At 55.3% G+C, this 25,543-nt stretch overlaps 1 protein-coding gene across 1 annotated transcript in view; it reads left to right on the top strand.

The window, feature by feature from the left end:
- Positions 1-18,964, top strand: part of MRPL19 (mitochondrial ribosomal protein L19) — a 30,663-nt gene extending 11,699 nt beyond the window's left edge. Inside the window, exons 3-6 of the mRNA XM_032978406.2 lie at positions 4,004-4,122; positions 7,974-8,108; positions 13,309-13,502; positions 15,439-18,964. Of these exons, the coding sequence (XP_032834297.2) occupies positions 4,004-4,122; positions 7,974-8,108; positions 13,309-13,502; positions 15,439-15,735 (745 nt within the window). The 3' untranslated portion in view covers positions 15,736-18,964. The remainder of the gene's footprint in view (positions 1-4,003; positions 4,123-7,973; positions 8,109-13,308; positions 13,503-15,438) is intronic.
- The last annotated feature ends 6,579 nt before the right edge of the window (positions 18,965-25,543 follow it).

Genomic DNA, 25,543 nt, shown 5'->3' on the forward strand with positions numbered 1-25,543 from the left:
ACACCCACACACTCACACACCCACACACTCACACACCCACACACTCACACACACACTCACACACACTCACACACACACTCACACACTCACACACACACTCACCCACACACTCACACACACACACTCACACACTCACACACTCACACACCCACACACTCACACACCCACACACTCACACACACACAACAACAACCGCCATTCGCCACTAAGTGGCGGTGATGTCACCACGACGCTTGTGCCAGGCTATGTGCACCCTGAGGCCACGTGAAGTGTCGAACGCCCGCTGGCAGGAGGTCACGGGGCAGACCCAGGTGCCACGGGTCGACTGACTGAGATGACTGGCTGATGCACCACCTGTGCCCCCTACTGTGCCAACCTGCTGTGCTTTAGCCACCCGGCGCTCCGCTCGCTGTTGTGAGCGTCGCTCCTCCGCCCTCCGTTGTTGTTGGAGGGCGACTGCCTCCAACTGCCCAGTAGCATCCTTCACGAGCCTCCTCCACAGAGGCCGATCTTGACACCGCTGGTACCAGTCATCGGCAAGTCCACTCAGCTCCACGTCCTCCTGTACCACATCACTCCATCTCTTCTCTAGCCCGTGCCGCGCCCGCTTAGCCCCCTCAATCCGGCCAAACAAAAGCTGTTTCGGCATGCGGTGGCTGGGCATGCGGGCTACATGACCCAGCCATCGCAGCCTTGCCTGCCGGACGAGCTCACCGATGGGACCCTGCCCAGATCTTTCAAGGATTTGTGAGCTCCTCACACAATCCAGTCTGGTTAAACCCAGGATGGATCGTAGGCAGGCCAGCCTAAATGTTTCTAACCGGTGAAGATGTTCCATTAGGGGGGTCCACGTTTTGCAAGCGTAGAGAAGGGAGGGAATGACCGTGGCCGAGAAGACCTGAAGCTTAGTGCGGAGCGACAGACCAGGTAGCTTCCACACAGCGTTACGCAACCGATGAAAAGATATTGCCGCTCGACTGATTCGGAGTGAGACCTCTGCTGTTAAACTGGAGCCAGTCATAAGCACACTGCCCAGGTATGGGAAACTCTCCACTCTCTCCACAACTGCCCCATCACCGATTGGGAGTTGTGGGAGTGGAGTGTCCGATGGTACAAAATACCCAGGCAGGTGCTTAGTTTTGGTGGGGCTGATGGTAAGGCCCCACCTCTTAGTGGCACGCTCCAGTCTCAGCAGCAGCGTCTCCAACTCCTCCTCTGACTGAGCAGCTATTACCAAATCATCAGCATACATAACGTGGTTGAGCAATAGGGAGCCATCCCTTGACCGCACCCGGGCATCGATTAGCCTCCCATTATATCTGTACCATATGGAGATTCCCCCGGTACAGCTATTGAAGGCTTCACGAACTACGTGGTCAAAATAGATGTTAAATAATGTGGGAGCCAGAGGACATCCCTGTCGCACCCCAAGGTGTACAGGGAATGGCTCTGACTCCCGGCCACGTAGTTTTACCCGGGCCCGCTCACCATCATGAAGGTCCTTAATGATTGTGAGCAGAGGGTCAGGTACTCCAAAAGCACGAAGAACGACCCAGAGCCCAGGCCTACTGATGGTATCATAGGCCTTGACTAGGTCAATAAAGCAGAGATGTAGGTCTTGTTGGAATTCCCTACACCTCTGCTGTAGCAGACGGACAGAAAAAAATATTCTCAACCATCCTGAACACCTCCTCTGTCAGCCAGGGTGTCTGGGGAGGTCTGGACCGCGTACCCAAAGCAGCCATTGCAGCTGCATGAGTCACAGTCCTAAACCTAGCCCATTTACCCTCGACATCAGGAGGAGTCGGGGACGATGCCAATCCCAGCCGCAAGCGATGATGAAATTCTCGCTTGCAACTTTCATCAGATAACTGAGACCAGGCCACTTTAGGTTGGAATGGGGTCCTGGGTGTACACCCACCACCGGAGTGGAAGAATGGCAGGCACATCTTACAGATGACTAGTCGATGGTCAGAGGGCAGATCAGCTCCACGGTAGGTCCTGGTGTCAAGGACATGGGCTCGCATTCGCTGGTCCGTCACTATGTAGTCCAGCAGATGTTCTTGCTTGGACCCGGCATGCATCCATGATGTTGTGTGGATGCGCCGATGCCGGAACAGCGTGTTGGTAATTACAAGCCCATGGGCTGCACAAAAATCTAGCAGCCTCCTACCGTTGTTATTGAGCTGATCTGGCCCATGCCCTCCAATCACTCCAGACCAGGTGCCAGTATCATGACCAACTCGGGCATTGAAGTCACCCAACATGATGACTCTATCCCGAGGGGCCACTTTAGCCAGCACCTGTGACAGGAGGTCATAGAAGGCATCTGACTCATCGGCTTTGCCTGCATCCCTCTACGGATGTTCATCTTTGGTGGGGGCATAAGTAACCACGACCACCATTCCTCGCCTCCGGTTGATGGGAAGGCGAGCCCAAAGTAGCCTGGGGCTTACAGCTTCCCACACCTCACCGCCACGCTCCCACGCCCCCTTCATTCTTTTGTTCAAAAGAAGACCCACACCCTGTTGTTTGGCAGTCTGCTGCCCCGAGTAGAGGACTGTCCACCCCTCATGGTGGCAGGAGCCAGAACCGGTCCACCGGACCTCCTGAATGCCGCATAGATCCAGGCGGTACCGGCAAAACAACCCCCTACCTCCTCGCGGTGCCGGACGGGCAACTCTGTCGTGGACAGCGCTGTGGGGGGAGATCCAATTTTGATTGGCTCCTCCCCTCATGGCATATGTGTCCACCACAGGGGCTAAACGGGGGCTCTGGACGGGTGCGAGGGGCTGGTAACCCCTTCACCTTCAATTAATTACCACGAAACCACGAGTTAAACACACACACACACACTCACACACACTCACACACGCACTCTGGACCAGTTTCGGCAGCTTGCTTAACCATCTCTCTCTGTGTCTCTCTCTCTGTCTCTCTGTTTGTCTCTCGCTCTCCCCCTGTCTCTCCCTGTTTGTCTCTGTGTCTCTGTGTCTCTCTGTTCGCCTCTCGCTCTCCCCCTGTCTCTCCCTGTTTGTCTCTGTGTCTCTCTGTCTCTCTGTTTGTCTCTCGCTCTCCCCCTGTCTCTCCCTGTTTGTCTCTGTGTCTCTGTGTCTCTCTGTTCGCCTCTCGCTCTCCCCCTGTCTCTCCCTGTTTGTCTCTGTATCTCTCTGTGTCTCTCTGTGTCTCTCTGTCTCCCTGTTTGTCTCTGTGTCTCTCTGTCTCCCTGTTTGTCTCTGTGTCTCTCTGTCTCCCTGTTTGTCTCTCGCTCTCTCCCTGTCTATCTCTCTCTGTTTGTCTCTGTGTCTCTCTGTCTCCCCGTTTGTCTCTCGCTCTCTCCCCGTGTCTCCCTGTTTGTCTCTCGCTCTCTGTGTCTCTCTGTGTCTCTCTGTTCGCCTCTCGCTCTCCCCCTGTCTCTCCCTGTTTGTCTCTTTCTCTCTGTGTCTCTCTGTCTCCCCGTTTGTCTCTGTCTCTCTGTCTCCCTGTTTGTCTCTTTCTCTCTGTGTCTCTCTGTCTCCTCGTTCGCCTCTCGCTCTCCCCCTGTCTCTCCCTGTTTGTCTCTGTGTCTCTCTGTGTCTCTCTGTGTCTCTCTGTGTCTCTGTGTCTCTCTGTCTCCCTGTTTGTCTCTGTGTCTCTCTGTCTCCCTGTTTGTCTCTGTGTCTCTCTGTCTCCCTGTGTGTCTCTCGCTCTCTCCCTGTCTATCTCTCTCTGTTTTTCTCTGTGTCTCTCTGTCTCCCTGTTTGTCTCTCGCTCTCTGTGTCTCTCTGTGTTTCTCTGTTCGCCTCTCGCTCTCCCCCTGTCTCTCCCTGTTTGTCTCTTTCTCTCTGTGTCTCTCTGTCTCCCCGTTTGTCTCTGTCTCTCTGTCTCCCTGTTTGTCTCTTTCTCTCTGTGTCTCTCTGTCTCCTCGTTCGCCTCTCGCTCTCCCCCTGTCTCTGTCTCCCTGTTTGTCTCTGTGTGTCTGTGTCTCCCTGTTTGTCTCTCGCTCTCTCCCCGTGTCTCCCAGGAGACTCAGCCCTGAGTTCATCCGCCCTCCGAGCCGCACGAACCCCCTGCTGTTCCACCTCCAGCGCAGAGACATGGAGAGACGCAGACGTGTCCTGGCTATCCCTGACTTCTATCCCGGTGAGACAGAGACACAGAGACAGAGACACAGAGACAGAGACATGGAGACAGAGAGACAGAGAGAGACATGGAGAGACGCAGACGTGTCCTGGATATCCCTGACTTCTATCCCGGTGAGACACAGAGTGAGAGAGACACAGACAGAGACATGGAGAGACGCAGACGCGTCCTGGATATCCCTGACTTCTATCCCGATGAGACATGGAGACACAGAGAGACAGAGAGAGAGAGAGAGAGACATGGAGACACGTAGACGTGTCCTGGATATCCCTGACTTCTATCCTGGTGAGACAGAGACACAGAGACAGAGAGAGAGACATGGAGAGACGTAGACACGTCCTGGATATCCCAGACTTCTATCCCGGTGAGACACAGAGACACAGACAGAGACATGGAGACACGCAGACGCGTCCTGGATATCCCAGACTTCTATCCTGGTGAGACAGAGACACGGAGACAGAGAGACAGAGAGAGACACAGAGAGAGACATGGAGACACGTAGACGTGTCCTGGATATCCCTGACTTCTATCCTGGTGAGACAGAGACACGGAGACAGAGAGACAGAGAGAGAAAGACATGGAGAGAGACATGGAGAGACGCAGACGTGTCCTGGATATCCCAGACTTCTATCCCGGTGAGACAGAGAGAGACACGGAGACAGAGACACAGAGACACGGAGACAGAGAGAGAGAGAGAGACATGGAGAGACGTAGACGCGTCCTGGCTATCCCTGACTTCTATCCTGGTGAGACACGGAGACAGAGAGAGACGGAGACACAGAGACACGGAGACACAGAGTGAGACAGAGAGAGAGAGACACGGAGACAGAGAGAGACATGGAGAGACGCAGACGTGTCCTGGCTATCCCAGACTTCTTTCCCGGTGAGACACGGAGACAGAGAGACACAGAGAGAGAGAGAGACACGGAGACACAGAGACAGAGAGAGAGACACGGAGACATGGAGACAGAGATACAGACATGGAGAGACGCAGACGCGTCCTGGCTATCCCAGCCTTCTATCCCGGTGAGACACGGAGACACAGAGAGAGAGAGACATGGAGACACAGAGACATGGAGACAGAGAGACAGAGAGATACGGAGACAGGGAGACACAGAGACACGGAGACAGAGAGAGATACGGAGACATAGAGAGAGAGAGAGACACGGAGACATGGAGACATGGAGACAGAGAGACAGAGAGAGATACGGAGACACAGAGACACGGAGACAGAGAGAGATACGGAGACATAGAGAGAGACACGGAGACATGGAGACAGAGAGTGAGACAGAGAGAGAGAGACATGGAGACAGGGAGACACAGAGACACGGAGACAGAGAGTGAGACAGAGAGAGAGAGAGACATGGAGACACAGAGACATGGAGACAGAGAGAGATACGGAGACACAGAGACACGGAGACATGGAGACAGAGAGTGAGACAGAGAGAGAGAGACATGGAGACAGAGAGAGAGAGACATGGAGACAGAGAGACAGAGAGAGATACGGAGACACAGAGACACAGAGACACGGAGACAGAGAGACAGTAAGAGACACAGAGACAGAGAGAGACACGGAGACACAGAGACACAGAGACACGGAGACAGAGAGAGACACGGAGACACAGAGACACGGAGACACGGAGACAGAGAGAGACACGGAGACACAGAGACACGGAGACACGGAGACACGGAGACAGAGAGAGACACGGAGACAGAGAGAGATACGGAGACAGAGAGACACGGAGACAAAGAGACACGGAGACAGAGAGAGACACGGAGACAGAGAGAGACATGGAGAGACGTAGACGCGTCCTGGCTATCCCTGACTTCTATCCCGGTGAGACACAGAGACACAGAGAGAGACATGGAGACACAGAGACACAGAGACACGGAGACAGAGAGAGATACGGAGACATAGACATGGAGACACAGAGACACGGAGACACAGAGACACGGAGACAGAGAGATACGGAGACATAGAGAGACACGGAGACATGGAGACAGAGAGACAGACATGGCGACACGTAGACGCGTCCTGGCTATCCCCGACTTCTATCCCGGTGAGACAGAGAGACGGAGACACAGAGACACAGAGACACGGAGACAGAGAGACACGGAGAAAGAGAGACAGAGATACAGAAACACGGAGACAATTCCTGGCTATCCCCGATTTCTATGCCGGTGAGACACGGAGACAGAGAGAGACACGGAGACAGAGACACGGAGACAGAGAGAGATACGGAGACACGGAGAGAGAGAGAGACAGAGACACAGAGACACGGAGACACTGAGAGAGAGAGATACAGAGACAGAGAGAGATACGGAGACACTGAGAGAGAGAGACACTGAGACACGGAGACACAGAGAGAGAGAGAGACACAGAGACACGGAAACACAGAGAGAGAGAGACACAGAGACACGGAGACAGAGAGAGACACGGAGACACAGAGAGAGAGACACAGAGACACGGAGACAGAGAGAGACACGGAGACACTGAGAGAGAGACACGGAGACAGAGAGAGATACGGAGACACTGAGAGAGAGAGACACGGAGACAGAGAGATACGGAGACACTGAGAGAGAGAGAGAGACACACAGAGACACAGAGACAGAGAGAGATACGGAGACACTGAGAGAGAGAGAGACACGGAGACAGAGAGAGATACGGAGACACGGAGACACTGAGAGAGAGAGAGAGAGACACAGAGACACGGAGACAGAGAGAGATACGGAGACACTGAGAGAGACACAGAGACATGGAGACAGAGAGAGATACGGAGACACTGAGAGAGAGAGAGAGACACACAGAGACACGGAGACAGAGAGAGATACGGAGACACGGAGACACTGAGAGAGAGAGACACGGAGACACTGAGAGAGAGAGAGACACAGAGACACTGAGAGAGAGAGACACAGAGACACGGAGACAGAGAGAGAGAGACACGGAGACACGGAGAGAGAGAGAGACACGATGGTGGATGGGACTGTGTCCCAGATCTATCAAGGATGTGTCAGCTGCTCACACTGAGGCAGTCTGCAGGTTAAACCCGGGGTGGATCGTAGGCAGGGCCAGCCCAGATGCTCCGTAGCAGACACAGACTCAGGCACACACCACGACTGATGGATGTTTGAGTGTTTAGCGGTGAATACGTGTGTGGCTCTCTCTCTCCCCGTGTCTCTGTCCCCGTGTCTCACCGTGTCTCTGTCCCCGTGTCTCTGTCTCCGTGTCTCTGACCCCGTGTCTCTGACCCCATGTCTCTGACCCCGTGTCTCTGTCCCCGTGTCTCTGTGTCTCTGTCTCCGTGTCTCTGTCCCCGTGTCTCTGTCTCCGTGTCTCTGTCCCCGTGTCTCTGTCCCCGTGTCTCTGTCCCCGTGTCTCTGTCCCCGTGTCTCTGTCCCCGTGTCTCCGTGTCCCCGTGTCTCCGTGTCCCCGTGTCTCTGACCCCGTGTCGCTGACCCCGTGTCTCTGTCCCCGTGTCTCTGTCCCCGTGTCTCTGTCCCCGTGTCCCCGTGTCTCTGTCCCCGTGTCTCTGTCCCCGTGTCTCTGTCCCCGTGTCTCCGTGTCCCCGTGTCTCACCGTGTCTCTGTCCCCGTGTCTCTGACCCCGTGTCTCCGTGTCCCCGTGTCTCTGACCCTGTGTCCGCGTGTCCCCGTGTCTCTGTCCCCGTGTCCCCGTGTCTCACCTTGTCTCTGTCCCCGTGTCTCTGTCCCCGTGTCTCTGTCCCCGTGTCTCCGTGTCCCCATGTCCCGTGTCTCTGTTCCCGTGTCTCACCGTATCCCCGTGTCCCCGTGTCTCACCGTGTCTCTGTCCCCGTGTCCCCGTGTCTCCCCGTGTCTCTGTCCCCGTGCAGGCAGCGTGCTTGCCGTGACGTTGTCCGACGTGCTGTCTCCTGGGCGTGTCCGCCGCTTTGTGGGGATTTGTCTCAAACGCTCCGGCAGTGGCCTGGGGGCCACGGCCACCCTGCGGAATGTCATCGAAGGACAGGGTGAGACACGGGGACACAGAGACACGGGGACAGGGTGAAACACGGGGACAGGGTGAGACATGGAGACACAGAGACACGGGGACACAGACACGGGGACAGGGTGAGACATGGAGACACGGGGACACGGGGACAGGGTGAGACACGGAGACACGGAGACACGGGGACACGGGGACAGGGTGAGACACGGAGACACGGAGACACGGGGACAGGGTGGGACAGGGGGACACGGAGACAGGGTGAGACACGGAGACACGGAGACAGGGGGACAGGGTGGGACAGGGGGACACGGAGACAGGGTGGGACACGGGGACACGGGGACAGGGTGAGACACGGTGACAGGGTGGGACACGGAGACACGGGGACAGGGAGACACGGGGACAGGGTGGGACACAGAGACAGGGTGAGACACGGGGACAGGGGGACACGGAGACACGGGGACACGGGGACAGGGTGAGACACGGAGACACAGAGACACGGGGACAGGGTGAAACACGGGGACAGGGTGAGACATGGAGACACAGAGACACGGGGACAGGGTGAGACACGGAGACAGGGTGAGACACGGGGACAGGGGGACACGGAGACACGGGGACACGGGGACAGGGTGGGACACGGAGACACGGGGACACGGGGACAGGGTGGGACACGGAGACATAGAGACACGGAGACTGGGAGACACGGGGACATAGAAACACGGGGACACAGAGACACGGAGACACGGGGACAGGGTGGGACACGGAGACATAGAGATACGGGGACAGGGTGGGACACGGAGACACGGGGACAGGGTGGGACACAGAGACACGGGGACAGGGAGACACGGGGACAGGGTGGGACACAGAGACACGGGGACAGGGTGAGACACGGAGACACAGAGACACGGGGACAGGGTGGGACACGGGGACAGTGAGGTGGTTGTTGTGGTTGAGTGATAGTTGTTGATAGTTGTTGATAGTTGTTGTGGTAGTTGTTGATAGTTGTTGTGACTGAGTGATAGTTGTTGATAGTTGTTGTGACTGAGTGATAGTTGTTGATAGTTGTTGTGGTTGAGTGTTAGTTGTTGATAGTTGTTGTGGTTGAGTGTTAGTTGTTGATAGTTGTTGTGGTTGAGTGTTAGTTGTTGATAGTTGTTGTGGTTGAGTGATAGTTGTTGATAGTTGTTGTGGTTGAGTGTTAGTTGTTGATAGTTGTTGTGGTTGAGTGTTAGTTGTTGATAGTTGTTGTGACTGAGTGATAGTTGTTGATAGTTGTTGTGGTTGAGTGTTAGTTGTTGATAGTTGTTGTGACTGAGTGTTAGTTGTTGATAGTTGTTGTGGTAGTTGTGGATAGTTGTTTTGGTTGAGTGGTAGTTGTTTGTTGTGGTTGAGTGGTAGTTGTGGATAGTTGTTGTGGTTGAGTGGTAGTTGTTGATAGTTGTTGTGGTTGAGTGGTAGTTGTGGTGGTAGTTATGGTAGAGTGGTGGTGGTTGTGGTTGAGTGGTAGTTGTGGTTGTTGTGATTGTGTGGTAGTTGTGTGGTAGTTGTGTGGTAGTTGTGCGGTAGTTGTGTGGTAGTTGTGTGGTAGTTGTGTGGTAGTTGTGCGGTAGTTGTGCGGTAGTTGAGCGGTAGGTGTGAGGTAGTTGAGCGGTAGTTGAGTGGTAGTTGTGTGATAGTTGAGTGGTAGTTGAGTGGTTGTTGTGTGATAGTTGAGCGGTAGTTGTGTGGTAGTTGAGTGGTAGTTGAGTGGTAGTTGAGTGGTAGTTGTGGTAGTTGTGTGATAGTTGTGTGGTAGTTGTGTGGTAGTTGAGCGGTAGTTGTGTGGTAGTTGAGTGATAGTTGAGTGGTAGTTGAGTGGTAGTTGAGTGATAGTTGTGTGGTAGTTGTGTGATAGTTGTGTGGTAGTTGTGTGGTAGTTGTTTGGTAGTTGAGCGGTAGTTGAGTGGTAGTTGAGTGATAGTTGTGTGATAGTTGTGTGGTAGTTGAGCGGTAGTTGACCGGTAGTTGAGTGGTAGTTGTGTAATAGTTGTGTGGTAGTTGTGTGGTAGTTGAATGATAGTTGAGGTAGTTGAGCAGTAGTTGTGTGGTAGTTGAGCGGTACTTGTGTGGTAGTTGAGCGGTAGTTGTGTGGTAGTTGTGTGGTAGTTGAGCGGTAGTTGTGCGGTAGTTGTGTGGTAGTTGAGCGGTAGTTGTGTGGTAGTTGTGTGGTAGTTGTGTGGTGGTTGTGTGGTAGTTGAGCGGTAGTTGTGTGGTAGTTGTGCGGTAGTTGAGCGGTAGTTGAGCGGTAGTTGTGCGGTAGTTGTGCGGTAGTTGAGTGGTAGTTGTGTGATAGTTGTGTGATAGTTGTGTGATAGTTGTGTGGTAGTTGTGTGGTAGTTGAGTGGTAGTTGAGTGGTAGTTGAGTGGTAGTTGAGTGGTAGTTGTGTGATAGTTGTGTGATAGTTGTTTGGTAGTTGAGTGGTAGTTGAGTGATAGTTGAGTGATAGTTGTGTGATAGTTGAGTAGTAGTTGTGTGGTAGTTGAGTGGTAGTTGTGTGATAGTTTAGTAGTAGTTGTGTGGTAGTTGTGTGATAATTGAGTAGTAGTTGTGTGGTAGTTGAGTGGTAGTTGTGTGGTAGTTGAGTGATAGTTGTGTGATAGTTGTGTGGTAGTTGAGGGATAGTTGTGCAGTAGTTGTCCGGTAGTTGTGCGGTAGTTGTGTGGTAGTTGTGCGGTAGTTGAGTGGTAGTTGAGCGGTAGTTGTGTGGTAGTTGAGTGATAGTTGAGTGGTAGTTGTGGTAGTTGTGTGATAGTTGTGTGGTAGTTGTGTGGTAGTTGTGTGGTAGTTGAGTAGTAGTTGTGTGATAGTTGAGTAGTAGTTGTGTGGTAGTTGAGTGATAGTTGAGTGGTAGTTGTGTGGTAGTTGTGTGGTAGTTGAGCAGTAGTTGTGTGATAGTTGTGTGGTAGTTGAGTGGTAGTTGAGTGATAGTTGAGTGGTAGTTGTGTGGTAGTTGTGTGGTAGTTGTGTTGTAGTTGAGCGGTAGTTGAGTGATAGTTGTGTGGTAGTTGAGCGGTAGTTGTGCGGTAGTTGTGTGGTAGTTGAGTGGTAGTTGTGTGGTAGTTGTGTGGTAGTTGTGTGGTAGTTGAGCGGTAGTTGAGCGGTAGTTGTGTGGTAGTTGTGTGGTAGTTGTGTGGTAGTTGAGCGGTAGTTGTGTGGTAGTTGTGTGGTAGTTGTGTGGTAGTTGTGTGGTAGTTGTGTGGTAGTTGAGCGGTAGTTGAGCGGTAGTTGTGTGGTAGTTGAGCGGTAGTTGAGCGGTAGTTGTGCGGTAGTTGTGCGGTAGTTGTGCGATAGTTGTGCGGTAGTTGTGCGGTAGTTGTGCGGTAGTTGAGTGGTAGTTGTGTGATAGTTGTGTGATAGTTGTGTGATAGTTGTGTGATAGTTGTGTGGTAGTTGAGTGATAGTTGTGTGATAGTTGTGTGATAGTTGAGTAGTAGTTGTGTGGTAGTTGAGTGGTAGTTGTGTGATAGTTGAGTAGTAGTTGTGTGGTAGTTGTGTGATAGTTGAGTAGTAGTTGTGTGGTAGTTGAGTGATAGTTGTGTGATAGTTGTGTGGTAGTTGAGGGGTAGTTGTGCGGTAGTTGTGCGGTAGTTGTGCGGTAGTTGTGTGGTAGTTGTGCGGTTGTTGAGTGGTAGTTGAGCGGTAGTTGTGTGGTAGTTGTGTGGTAGTTGTGTGGTAGTTGAGTAGTAGTTGTGTGATAGTTGAGTAGTAGTTGTGTGGTAGTTGAGTGATAGTTGAGTGGTAGTTGTGTGGTAGTTGTGTGGTAGTTGAGTAGTAGTTGTGTGATAGTTGTGTGGTAGTTTGTGATAGTTGAGTGATAGTTGAGTGATAGTTGAGTGGTAGTTGTGTGGTAGTTGTGTGGTAGTTGAGCGGTAGTTGACCGGTAGTTGAGTGGTAGTTGTGTAATAGTTGCGTGGTAGTTGTGTGGTAGTTGAATGATAGTTGAATGATAGTTGAGGTAGTTGAGCGGTAGTTGTGTGGTAGTTGAGCGGTACTTGTGTGGTAGTTGAGCGGTAGTTGTGTGGTAGTTGTGTGATAGTTGTGTGGTAGTTGTGTGGTAGTTGAGCGGTACTTGTGTGGTAGTTGAGCGGTAGTTGTGTGGTAGTTGAGCGGTAGTTGAGTGATAGTTGTGTGATAGTTGAGCGGTAGTTGTGTGGTAGTTGTGTGGTAGTTGAGCGGTAGTTGTGTGGTAGTTGTGTGGTAGTTGTGTGGTAGTTGTGTGGTAGTTGAGCGGTAGTTGTGCGGTAGTTGAGCGGTAGTTGAGCGGTAGTTGTGCGGTAGTTGTGCGGTAGTTGTGCGGTAGTTGAGTGGTAGTTGAGTGGTAGTTGTGTGGTAGTTGTGTGGTAGTTGAGTGGTAGTTGAGTGATAGTTGTGTGATAGTTGAGTAGTAGTTGTGTGGTAGTTGAGTGGTAGTTGTGTGATAGTTGTGTGGTAGTTGTGTGATAGTTGAGTGGTAGTTGTGTGGTAGTTGAGTGATAGTTGTGTGGTAGTTGTGCGGTAGTTGTGCGGTAGTTGTGCGGTAGTTGAGTGGTAGTTGAGCGGTAGTTGTGTGGTAGTTGTGTGGTAGTTGTGTGGTAGTTGAGTAGTAGTTGTGTGATAGTTGAGTAGTAGTTGTGTGGTAGTTGTGTGGTAGTTGTGTGGTAGTTGTGCGGTAGTTGTGTGGTAGTTGAGTAGTAGTTGTGTGATAGTTGTGTGGTAGTTGTGTGGTAGTTGTGTGGTAGTTGTGTGGTAGTTGTGTGGTAGTTGAGTAGTAGTTGTGTGATAGTTGAGTAGTAGTTGTGTGGTAGTTGAGTGGTAGTTGTGTGGTAGTTGTGTGGTAGTTGTGTGGTAGTTGAGGTGGTTGAGCGGTAGTTGTGGTAGTTGAGTGGTAGTTGAGTGATAGTTGAGCGGTAGTTGTGGTAGTTGAGTGGTAGTTGAGTGATAGTTGAGTGATAGTTGAGTGGTAGTTGAGTGATAGTTGAGTGATAGTTGAGGTGGTTGAGCGGTAGTTGTGTGGTAGTTGAGTGATAGTTGTGTGGTAGTTGAGTGATAGTTGTGTGGTAGTTGAGTGATAGTTGTGTGGTAGTTGAGTGATAGTTGAGTGATAGTTGAGGTAGTTAAGCGGTAGTTGAGCGGTAGTTGGGCGGTAGTTGGGCGGTAGTTGTGTGGTAGTTGAGTGGTAGTTGAGTGATAGTTGTTGCCTTTGCAGGCGTGGAGTTGGTGGTGGAGTTGTACAATCCGCGCGTGCACCTGATCGAGGTCCTGCGCCTGGAACAACGTTTGGACGACGATCTGAGCTACTTGCGTGACGCCCTCCCCAGCTACAGCTGCTTCCCGGACTCGGGGGGAGGGGGGGCGGCCCCCACACCCACGCCCAGCGGCAACGCAGTCCCCGTGAACACGGTGACAATACCTCCTCCTCACTCTCTCTGTCTCTCTCTCTGTCTCACCACCTGTCTCTCTCTGTCTCTCTCACCACGTGTCTCTCACCACGTGTCTTTCTCTCACCCCGTGTCTCTCACCCCGTGTCTCTCACCCTGTGTCCCCGTGTCTCCCTCCCCGTGTCTCCCTCCCCGTGTCTCTCTCTCTCCCCGTGTCTCTCTCTCTCCCCGTGTCTCTCTCTCTCCCCGTGTCTCTCTCTCTCCCCGTGTCTCTCTCCCCGTGTCTCTCTCCCCGTGTCTCTCTCCCCGTGTCTCTCTCCCCGTGTCTCTCTCCCCGTGTCTCTCTCCCCGTGTCTCTCTCCCCGTGTCTCTCTCTCACCCTGTGTCTCTCTCCCCGTGTGTCTCTCTCACCCTGTGTCTCTCTCACCGTGTCTTTCTCCCCGTGTCTCTCTCTCCCCCCGTGTCTCTCTCTCCCCCCGTGTCTCTCTCTCCCCCCGTGTCTCTCTCCCCGTGTCTCTCTCCCCGTGTCTCTCTCTCCCCGTGTCTCTCTCCCCGTGTCTCTCTCCCCGTGTCTCTCTCCCCGTGTCTCTCTCCCCGTGTCTCTCTCCCCGTGTCTCTCTCTCACCCTGTGTCTCTCTCCCCGTGTGTCTCTCTCACCCTGTGTCTCTCTCACCGTGTCTTTCTCCCCGTGTCTCTCTCTCCCCCCGTGTCTCTCTCTCCCCCCGTGTCTCTCTCTCCCCCCGTGTCTCTCTCCCCGTGTCTCTCTCTCCCCGTGTCTCTCTCTCCCCGTGTCTCTCTCTCCCCGTGTCTCTCTCTCCCCGTGTCTCTCTCTCCCCGTGTCTCTCTCCCCGTGTCTCTCTCTCCCCGTGTCTCTCTCTCCCCGTGTCTCTCTCCCCGTGTCTCTCTCTCCCCGTGTCTCTCTCTCCCCGTGTCTCTCTCCCCGTGTCTCTCTCACCGTGTCTCTCTCCCCGTGTCTCTCTCCCCGTGTCTCTCTCTCCCCCCGTGTCCCCGTGTCTCTCTCCCCGTGTCTCTCTCTCCCCGTGTCTCTCTCCCCGTGTCTCTCTCCCCGTGTCTCCCTCCCCGTGTCTCTCTCTCACCGTGTCTCTCTCACCGTGTCTCTCTCACCGTGTCTCTCTCCCCGTGTCTCTCTCCCCGTGTCTCCCTCCCCGTGTCTCTCTCTCCCCGTGTCTCTCTCCCCGTGTCTCTCTCTCCCCGTGTCTCTCTCCCCGTGTCTCTCTCCCCGTGTCTCTCTCCCCGTGTCTCTCTCTCACCGTGTCTCTCTCCCCGTGTCTCTCTCCCCGTGTCTCTCTCCCCGTGTCTCTCTCCCCGTGTCTCTCTCACCCCGTGTCTCTCTCCCCGTGTCTCTCTCCCCGTGTCTCTCTCCCCGTGTCTCTCTCCCCGTGTCTCCCTCCCCGTGTCTCTCTCCCCGTGTCTCTCTCCCCGTGTCTCTCTCCCCGTGTCTCTCTCCCCGTGTCTCTCTCCCCGTGTCTCTCTCTCCCCGTGTCTCTCTCCCCGTGTCTCTCTCCCCGTGTCTCTCTCCCCGTGTCTCCCTCCCCGTGTCTCTCTCTCACCGTGTCTCTCTCACCGTGTCTCTCTCCCCGTGTCTCTCTCCCCGTGTCTCCCTCCCCGTGTCTCTCTCTCCCCGTGTCTCTCTCCCCGTGTCTCTCTCTCTCCGTGTCTCTCTCTCCCCGTGTCTCTCTCTCCCCGTGTCTCTCTCCCCGTGTCTCTCTCTCCCCGTGTCTCTCTCTCCCCGTGTCTCTCTCTCCCCGTGTCTCTCTCCCCGTGTCTCTCTCCCCGTGTCTCTCTCTCACCGTGTCTCTCTCCCTGTGTCTCTCTCACCGTGTCTCTCTCCCCGTGTCTCTCTCTCTCTCTCCCCGTGTCTCTCTCTCACCCCGTGTGTCTCTCTCTCTCTCCCCGTGTCTCTCTCCCCGTGTCTCCCTCCCCGTGTCCCCGTGTAGACCGTGGTGGAGATGCTCCCCCGTCCGTGGTCTCGACGCTGGGGCTCGGAGCTGCGGGGGGCCTCCCTCCCCGCCCCCCCCACCGCCCCCCGCGGGCACGGCGGTGGTGAGCGGCGTGGTGAGCGGCGTGGTGAGCGGCGCGGTGAGCGGCCACCGTGGGTGGCCATGGACCTGAAGGCTGCCCGGCACTCCCAGGCCCAGCGGGAGACAGCGGCACGCTCCGACCTCGCCAAGATTCACGCCGAGATGGAGCGGAGAGGGGAGGGGGACGCTGGGCGGGGCTCTCGCGTGGAGTGACGCACACACACAGTGACACACACACACACAGTGACACACACACACAGTGACGCACACACACAGTGACACACACACACACAGTGACACACACACAGTGACACACACACACACAGTGACACACACACACAGTGACACACACACACAGTGACACACACACACAGTGACACACACACACAGTGACACACACACACACACAGTGACACACACACAGTGACACACACACACAGTGACACACACACAGTGACACACACAGTGACACACACACACAGTGACACACACACACAGTGACACACACACAGTGACACACACAGTGACACACACAGTGACACACACACAGTGACACACACAGTGACACACACACACAGTGACACACACACACAGTGACACACACACAGTGAAACACACAGTGACACACACAGTGACACACACAGTGACAAACACACAGTGACACACACACACAGTGATACACACACACAGTGACACACACACAGTGACACACACACACACAGTGACACACACACAGTGACACACACACCCACACTGACACACACACACAGCAGCCTTGCCCGCCGGAGGAGCTCACTGATGGGACCTTGCCCAGATCGTTCAAGGATTTGTGAGCTCCTCACACAATCCAGTCTGGTTAAACCCAGGATGGACCGTAGGCAGGCCAGCCTAAATGTTTCTAACCGGCGAAGATGTTCCATTAGGGGGGTCCACGTTTCGCAAGCGTAGAGAAGGGAGGGAATGACCGTGGCCGAGAAGACCTGAAGCTTAGTGCGGAGCGACAGACCAGGTAGCTTCCACACAGCGTTACGCAGCCGATGAAAAGATATTGCCGCTCGACTGATTCGGAGTGAGACCTCTGCTGTTAAACTGGAGCCAGTCATAAACACACTGCCCAGGTATGGGAAACTCTCCACTCTCTCCACAACTGCCCCATCACCGATTGGGAGTTGTGGGGGTGGAGTGTCCGATGGTACAAAATACCCAGGCAGGTGCTTAGTTTTGGTGAGGCTGATGGTAAGGCCTCACCTCTTAGTGGCACGCTCCAGTCGCAACAGCAGCGTCTCCAACTCCTCCTCTGACTGAGCAGCTATTACCAAATCATCAGCATACATAACGTGGTTGAGCAATAGGGAGCCATCCCTTGACCGCACCTGGGCATCGATCAGCCTCCCATTATATCTGTACCATATGGAGATTCCCCCGGTACAGCTATTGAAGGCTTCACGAACTATGTGGTCAAAATAGATGTTAAATAATGTGGGAGCCAGAGGACATCCCTGTCGCACCCCAAGGTTAACAGGGAATGGCTCTGACTCCCGGCCACGTAGTTTTACCCAGGCCCGCTCACCATCATGAAGGTCCTTAATGATCGTGAGCAGAGGGTCAGGTACTCTAAAAGCACGAAGAACAACCCAGAGCCCAGGCCTACTGATGGTATCATAGGCCTTGACCAGGTCAATACACAGTGACACACGCAGTGACACACAGTGACACACATGGTGACACACACGGTGACACACACGGTGACAAAGACCCCCCATATAGCCTGTAACAGACTGTAGGGGCAAGTGCTGTTAGCGAGTGGCACCTATGAAAGCCGGAACGGTACACGAGGTGGGTGGGTGGCCAGCACCACGCCCGACCGCCTTTGTATCCCCAGTGGCGATGTTTACTACACACCGCACCAGGTACTGATTTGAGGATGAGTCGACCTAGGGGAGGCCCGGGACCGGTTCAGATAATCGTCACTGGTGTTGGTCGTGAGCGGGAATCGAACCCGGGTCGCCAGGTTCATAGCGCAGCGTAGCGCTAACCGCTACACTACCACAGACACACACACAGTCACACACACAGTCACACACATAGTCACACACACACAGTGACACACGGTGACACAGTGACACGGTGACACGCAGTTGCACGCGCGCACACAGTATCCACTCACCACTCACTCCGTCACTCACCACTCACTCCGTCACTCGTCACTCACTTCGTCACTCACCACTCACTTCGTCACTCACCACTCACTTCGTCACTCACCACTCATTTCGTCACTCACCACTCACTCCGTCACTCACCACTCACTCACTTCGTCACTCACCACTCACTCTTCATAGGCGCCGCTGCTTTTGATACTGCGCGTTGAGGGCTACGCGTAGGATCGTGTTTTGCTTTGCGTATCAGCATCTTTATTTGAGCTGCAGGAGGAATCCGATGGGCTGTTCCACAGATGTCCAGTCGGTGGAACGGATTCAGGACGTTGCAGCAACAGGCAATGATGCAAAAAGAATGGTAATGCAACGTATAAGAAAGTTAAACAAATCGCCCAAACACGTACAAATACAACTAAATCATCATCCTACCAGGCAGAGCCCACTGAGATGTTCACCGATTCTTCAGAAGCCACCCGGCCACAAACGATGGCTCAACAAAGCGGCCTTGTTATCATTTGGACATTTATAGCTGAAAATAATTTAAATAGTCCAAACGCGCGTCTCTTAATGTGGAGGGGAAGACCGGAGGACCCGGAGCAAAAATTAACGCGACCACGGGGAGAGAGACACACAGAGACACGGGGAGAGAGACACAGACACGGGGAGAGAGACACGGGGAGAGAGAGACAGACACAGAGACACGGGGAGAGAGAGACAGAGAGAGAGACAGAGACACGGGGAGAGAGACAGGGGGCGAGAGAGACACAGAGACACGGGGAGAGAGAGACAGACAGAGACACGGGGAGAGAGAGACACAGACACGGGGAGAGAGACAGACGGGGAGAGAGACAGGGGGAGAGAGACAGAGACACGGGGAGAGAGACAAACACACAAGAGACACGGGGAGAGAGAGACACAGAGACCCACGGGGAGACTTTTGACTTCTTAGCCACTTTTATTCAGGCTGCCAGCCGCAAAGCGGTGGGGCCTCGCTTGGCGTTAACAAAACAGCAGCGGCGACGAATGAAAGACGGCGGCGACCCACGCCGTCACCCACAACGAGGCAGTGCAAAACCCACAGGGTCCGTCGCACGCAATCGAGCAACATCCACGCACGGCGCGTGGGGGGGTGACGGTGGGAAAAAAACACCACAGGTTAGTCTGTCTGCGTGCGTGCATTGCGCGCGCACAGACAACCAAACGCTACGAGGCGAGTGAGTGAGGGAGAAATAAAAAAACCGCTCCGAGCGATGAAGCGGGAAATAAAATCCGTGGTTGAACAACAACGACGACAACAACAAAGAGGACCCCGCGCGTTATTCCGCGCGTCGCCGCGGCACGAGCCGCCCGCCCCGGGCGCGTCGCCCGTGACGGCACAGAGGGCCCGACCGGCCCCCCGCCGCGTGGGCGTCCCCGGCGGCGGGGCGACGGAGCCCGAGCCGGAGCCGCCTCCAGCGCGGAGCGATTGCGGCCGGCGTCTTGCGCCCCGCGAGCTTCGCTTGCGCGCAGGCGAAGCTCGCGAGGCGCTGGCGCTTGCTGGCCGGGTGGGGCCACCCCCAGCAGGTGAAGACGGAACCCCAAGAAACGCAACGGAGGGCCCGGCCGCAGGTCCCCGGGGCGACCTCGCAGACCCACGCGGCCGAGGGCAGCGTCGGCCGCCACTGAAGGCCCCCCCCCACCCCCCGCGGGGGGCCCTGTACAGAGAGTCCCGCTGGGGCGTCTCTCTGTGCGCTCGCGGTCAGGGGCGAGAAGCGTTCCCTCCGCTTGGCGTCGTGGAGGCCCGCCAGGGCTGCGCTACGGAGCGCCTTCACGCGGCACGCGTACAGCTGGGGGAGGGGGCGAGGGGGGTGTGGGGGGGAGTGGCACCGCCGTCGTCGTCCCCAGCTGCGCTCGGCGTTAGGCGCGGGGCGCGCGTGGTCGCGAGCGCCTCCCGCAGGAGTTTCCCGCCCGCCGCTCAGCTCCGCGGCCGATTTCCACGCCGGGCGGTGGTGGTGGCGGCGGCGGTCCTCCTTCACGGGCTCGCCGACCCTCCGCACCCCCGCCGAGGCAAAGCGGAGGGCCGGCGCCCTCTCGTCCCCCGATCGCCCCTCGAACAGCTTGTTGAAGAAGAGCGGCTCGCTCAAGAGCGGCTCGAGGGAGCGTGGCCGGCTCGCCCTGTCCCACTCCAGGCTTTGGTAATCCTGGGGCTCAGGTTCAGCAGTAGGAGTTCCCTCCCGGACCCCAGGCGGCCCCCGGCGCCCCCCAGCAAGCCGAGGGTCAGTGGGAAGGGCTGCGTGCAGGTGCAGCACTTGTCGTAGTTATAAAAAGAGAGAGAGAGGGATGGATGGACACAGATAGAGAGGGATGGACACAGAGAGTGAGAGTGAGGGATGAACACACAGAGAGAGAGAGAGTGAGGGATGAACACAGAGAGTGAGGGATGGACACAGAGAGTGAGGGATGAACAGTGAGGGATGGACAGAGAGAGAGAGTGAGGGATGGACAGAGAGAGTGAGGGATGGACACAGAGAGAGTGAGGGATGGACACAGGGCTGCGTGCAGGTGCAGCACTTGTCGTAGTTATAAAAAAAGAGCGAGAGAGCGAAATGGAGTAGGAAGAGAGGGGGGTAGAGAGAGAGGGAAGGGGTAAGGAGAGCAGAAAAAAGAGACGGAGACACACGGGGAGAGAGACAGAGACACGGGTAGAGAGACGCAGAGACACAGAGACATGGGGAGACAGAGACACAGACACGGGGAGAGAGAGACACACGGGGAGACAGAGACACGGGGAGAGAGAGACACACGGGGAGAGAGACAGAGACACGGGGAGAGAGGCGCACAGAGACACGGGGAGACAGAGACACGGGGAGAGAGAGAGACAGACTCGCAGAGACAGACAGGCACAGAGACACACGGGGAGAGAGACAGAGACACATGGGGAGACAGAGACACACGGGGAGACAGAGCATAAAAGGAGGCGAGAGCGGGGGGCTCGAGGCTGCCGGTTCTGGGAGTGGTCTCGTCTCGTCTCGTCGTCGCTGGCGTCTCGTCTAGATATCGCGGTGCTACAAGATAGTCGTTGGCTATTTCAGTCGGCGCCGTCAGTGTTTGACGACCAGTGCTGTGTACGGGCTCGGCTACTGTGGGGAGTGCGTGAACGAGACCGTGAATGTTGATGATAAAGGTGCCACCGACAAAACCTTGTCTCCGAATCACTGGCACTAGACTAGACAGCACACCGGTGTGTCGGAGAGTTAAACCCACTGCAACGTTGCCTGCGTGCTCAATTGTGCGACCCCTCGCGACAGAATTCACATGAACTCCTCTTGGCTTGAGGCACGCCGGCATCTGGAGTGATTATTTTTCTTGCTTTGAGCCACGGATCACGGGGGGATGGCACCGTTCCACTCGGGGAAGCGGCCCTCTCCCAACGTCGAACGCCCAACTGAAGCGAGCGGAAATTTGCGCGTCAAGAAACGGTAAATGTTTAATGGCGAATAAATGATACAGAACAATTTGTTTTTTTTTACCTTTGATAATGATGACGACGGACGTGGTGGTGGTGGTGTTGAGGAATTTAGGATGACTCCTCGGGGAGGCATTTGCGTTAACAGCTGTTATCACTTGAGTACTTGGGGGGGGGGGGGGTTTAGTGCATTGGCCCGCAACACTTTCCCCTGTGTTGCGTCAAGTATCTGGGGGAGAGGTCAAGGGCGGAGTCGGTCGAGAAGCTCCGGGAACCAACCCGAAGGTTCTGGAAAGGGGGCGTGGCCAGAGATGGAGCTTGGCCGCGCCAGGCAGATAAAAGGAGCACCGAACCAAAACTTCGGGGCTGCTAGAGTGGAGTCTGGGTCGTCATCTCTCCGTCTTAGACGACCCTGGGGCTGCTAGAGTGGAGTCTGGGTCGTCATCTCTCCGTTTTATACCACCCCGGGGCTGTTAGAGTGGAGTCTGGGTCGTCACATCTCCGTCTTAGACGACCCCGGGGCTGCTAGAGTGGAGTCTGGGTCGTTATCTCTGTCTTGGACCACCCCGGGGCTGCTAGAGTGGAGTCTGGGTCATCATCTCTTCGTCTTAAACCACCCCGGGGCTGTTAGAGTAGAGTCTGGGTCATCATCTCTCCGTCTTAGACCACCCTGGGGCTGTTAGAGTGGAGTCTGGGTCGTCATCTCTCCGTCTAAGACCACCCCGGGGCTGTTAGAGTAGAGTCTGGGTCGTCATCTCTCCGTCTTAGACCACCCCGGGGCTGCTAGAGTGGAGTCTGGGTCGTCATCTCTCCGTCTTAGACCACCCCGGGGCTATTAGAGTGGAGTCTGGGTCGTCATCTCTCTGTCTTAGACCACCCCGGGGCTGCTAGAGTGGAGTCTGGGTCGTCATCTCTCCGTCTTAGACCACCCTGGGGCTATTAGAGTGGAGTCTGGGTCGTCATCTCTCTGTCTTAGACCACCCCGGGGCTGTTAGAGTGGAGGTTGGGTCGTCATCTCTCTGTCATAGACCACCCCGGGGCTGTTAGAGTGGAGTCTGGGTCATCATCTCTCTGTCTTAGACCACCCCGGGGCTGTTAGAGTGGAGTCTGGGTCGTCATCTCTCTTAGACCACCCTGGGGCTGTTAGAGTGGAGTCTGGGTCGTCATCTCTTCGTCTTAGACCACCCCGGGGCTGTTAGAGTGGAGTCTGGGTCATCATCTCTCTGTCTTAGACCACCCCGGGGCTGCTAGAGTGGAGTCTGGGTCGTCATCTCTCCGTCTTAGACCACCCCGGGGCTGTTAGAGTGGAGTCTGGGTCGTCATCTCTCCGTCTTAGACCACCCCGGGGCTGCTAGTGTGGAGTCTGGGTCGTCATCTCTCTGTCTTAGACCACCCCGGGGCTGCTAGAGTGGAGTCTGGGTCGTCATCTCTCTGTCTTAGACCACCTCGGGGCTGCTAGAGTGGAGTCTGGGTCGTCATCTCTCTGTCTTAGACCACCCCGGGGCTGCTAGAGTGGAGTCTGGGTCGTCATCTCTCTGTCTTAGACCACCCCGGCGCTGCTAGAGTGGAGTCTGGGTCGTCATCTCTCCGTCTAAGACCACCCCGGGGCTGTTAGAGTGGAGTCTGGGTCGTCATCTCTCCGTCTTAGACCACCCCGGGGCTGTTAGAGTGGAGTCTGGGTCGTCATCTCTCTGTCTTAGACCACCCCGGGGCTGTTAGAGTGGAGTCTGGGTCGTCATCTCTGTCTTAGACGACCCCGGGACTGTCAGAGTGGAGTCTGGGTCGTCATCTCTCCGTCTTAGACCACCCTGGGGCTGTTAGAGTGGAGTCTGGGTCATCATCTCTCTTAGACCACCCTGGGGCTGTTAGAGTGGAGTCTGGGTCGTCATCTCTCTGTCTGAGACCACCCCGGGGCTGCTAGAGTGGAGTCTGGGTCGTCATCTCTCTGTCTTAGACCACCCCGGGGCTGTTAGAGTGGAGTCTGGGTCGTCATCTCTCTGTCTTAGACCACCCCGGGGCTGTTAGAGTGGAGTCTGGGTCGTCATCTCTCCGTATTAGACCACTCTGGGGCTGTTAGAGTGGAGTCTGGGTCGTCATCTCTCTTAGACCACCCTGGGGCTGTTAGAGTGGAGTCTGGGTCGTCATCTCTCCGTCTTAGATGACCCCGGGGCTGTTAGAGTGGAGTCTGGGTCGTCATCTCTCCATCTTAGACCACCCCGGGGCTGCTAGAGTGGAGTCTGGGTCGTCATCTCTCCATCTTAGACCACCCCGGGGCTGTTAGAGTGGAGTCTGGGTCGTCATCTCTCTGTCTTAGACCAACCCGGGGCTGCTAGAGTGGAGTCTGGGTCGTCATCTCTCTGTCTTAGACCACCCCGGGGCTGCTAGAGTGGAGTCTGGGGTCGTCATCTCTCCGTCTTAGACCACCCCGGGGCTGCTAGAGTGGAGTCTGGGTCGTCACCTCTCCGTCTTAGACCACCCCGGGGCTGCTAGAGTGGAGTCTGGGTAGTCATCTCTCCGTCTTAGACCACCCCGGGGCTGCTAGAGTGGAGTCTGGGTCGTCATCTCTCCGTCTTAGACGACCCCGGGGCTGCTAGAGTGGAGTCTGGGTCGTCATCTCTCTGTCTTAGACCACCCCGGGGCTGCTAGAGTGGAGTCTGGGTCGTCATCTCTCCGTCTTAGACCACCCCGGGGCTGCTAGAGTGGAGTCTGGGTCGTCATCTCTCTTAGACCACCCTGGGGCTGTTAGAGTGGAGTCTGGGTCGTCATCTCTCCGTCTTAGATGACCCCGGGGCTGTTAGAGTGGAGTCTGGGTCGTCATCTCTCCATCTTAGACCACCCCGGGGCTGCTAGAGTGGAGTCTGGGTCGTCATCTCTCCATCTTAGACCACCCCGGGGCTGTTAGAGTGGAGTCTGGGTCGTCATCTCTCTGTCTTAGACCAACCCGGGGCTGCTAGAGTGGAGTCTGGGTCGTCATCTCTCTGTCTTAGACCACCCCGGGGCTGCTAGAGTGGAGTCTGGGGTCGTCATCTCTCCGTCTTAGACCACCCCGGGGCTGCTAGAGTGGAGTCTGGGTCGTCACCTCTCCGTCTTAGACCACCCCGGGGCTGCTAGAGTGGAGTCTGGGTAGTCATCTCTCCGTCTTAGACCACCCCGGGGCTGCTAGAGTGGAGTCTGGGTCGTCATCTCTCCGTCTTAGACGACCCCGGGGCTGCTAGAGTGGAGTCTGGGTCGTCATCTCTCTGTCTTAGACCACCCCGGGGCTGCTAGAGTGGAGTCTGGGTCGTCATCTCTCCGTCTTAGACCACCCCGGGGCTGCTAGAGTGGAGTCTGGGTCGTCATCTCTCTTAGACCACCCTGGGGCTGTTAGAGTGGAGTCTGGGTCGTCATCTCTTCGTCTTAGACCACCCCGGGGCTGTTAGAGTGCAGTCTGGGTCGTCATCTCTCTGTCTTAGACCACCCCGGGGCTGCTAGAGTGGAGTCTGGGTCGTCATCTCTCCGTGTTAGACCACCCCGGGGCTGTTAGACTGGCGTCTGGGTCGTCATCTCTCCGTCTTAGACCACCCCGGGGCTGCTAGAGTGGAGTCTGGGTCGTCAACTCTCTGTCTTAGACCACCCCGGGGCTGCTAGAGTGGAGTCTGGGTCATCATCTCTCCATGTTAGACCACCCCGGGGCTGCTAGAGTGGAGTCTGGGTCGTCATCTCTCCGTCTTAGACCACCCCGGGGCTGCTAGAGTGGAGTCTGGGTCGTCATCTCTCTGTCTTAGACCACCCCGGGGCTGCTAGAGTGGAGTCTGGGTCGTCATCTCTCTGTCTAAGACCACCCCGGGGCTGTTAGAGTGGCGTCTGGGTCGTCATCTCTCTGTCTTAGACCACCCCGGGGCTGTTCTTCTGCAGGAGCAGCTCCGTCGCCGCCGCTACGCTTGTCGACTAGCCAGAGATGGGCTGCGTGTTTGGACAGCTCAGGTGTAGTCGCGTTACGAAGTTCATCGCCCGGGGCGCCCTTAATAAATAAGAAGCCTTCTACTAGACGTGCGTCGGATGTCGCTCACTACATTGTTATACCGAGTACATTATACACGACATTCAACTTAATGAAAACGCTATATTCTTGGTTCTTTCGGTAAAGTCACGTAGAAGGGAAACACTTTTTTTTCAAATTTTCTTGCTGTGGTTTTCACACCTGATGATGATTGCTTCTTGTGTTGCAGTCGAAACGTCATGAGAATTGTTTTATATTTTTATTATTTTGTTGTTTCCCTTCTATGTGGTGGTGACTTTACCGAAAGAACCAAGAATATGAATCCCTGCAGTCACGAAATCTTTAAATCAAAAAATGAGAACACTGCTCGTTATAAATATTTATATATCACTCCCTGACGCAGAGTCTTCCAGACTGGAGTGGCACGGAAAGTAAATACGG

Source organism: Petromyzon marinus, chromosome 66 (genome assembly GCF_048934315.1).
Source record: "Petromyzon marinus isolate PM22_M1 ecotype Great Lakes invasive population chromosome 66, UKy_Petmar_22M1.pri1.0, whole genome shotgun sequence".
Taxonomy (NCBI): domain Eukaryota; kingdom Metazoa; phylum Chordata; class Hyperoartia; order Petromyzontiformes; family Petromyzontidae; genus Petromyzon; species Petromyzon marinus.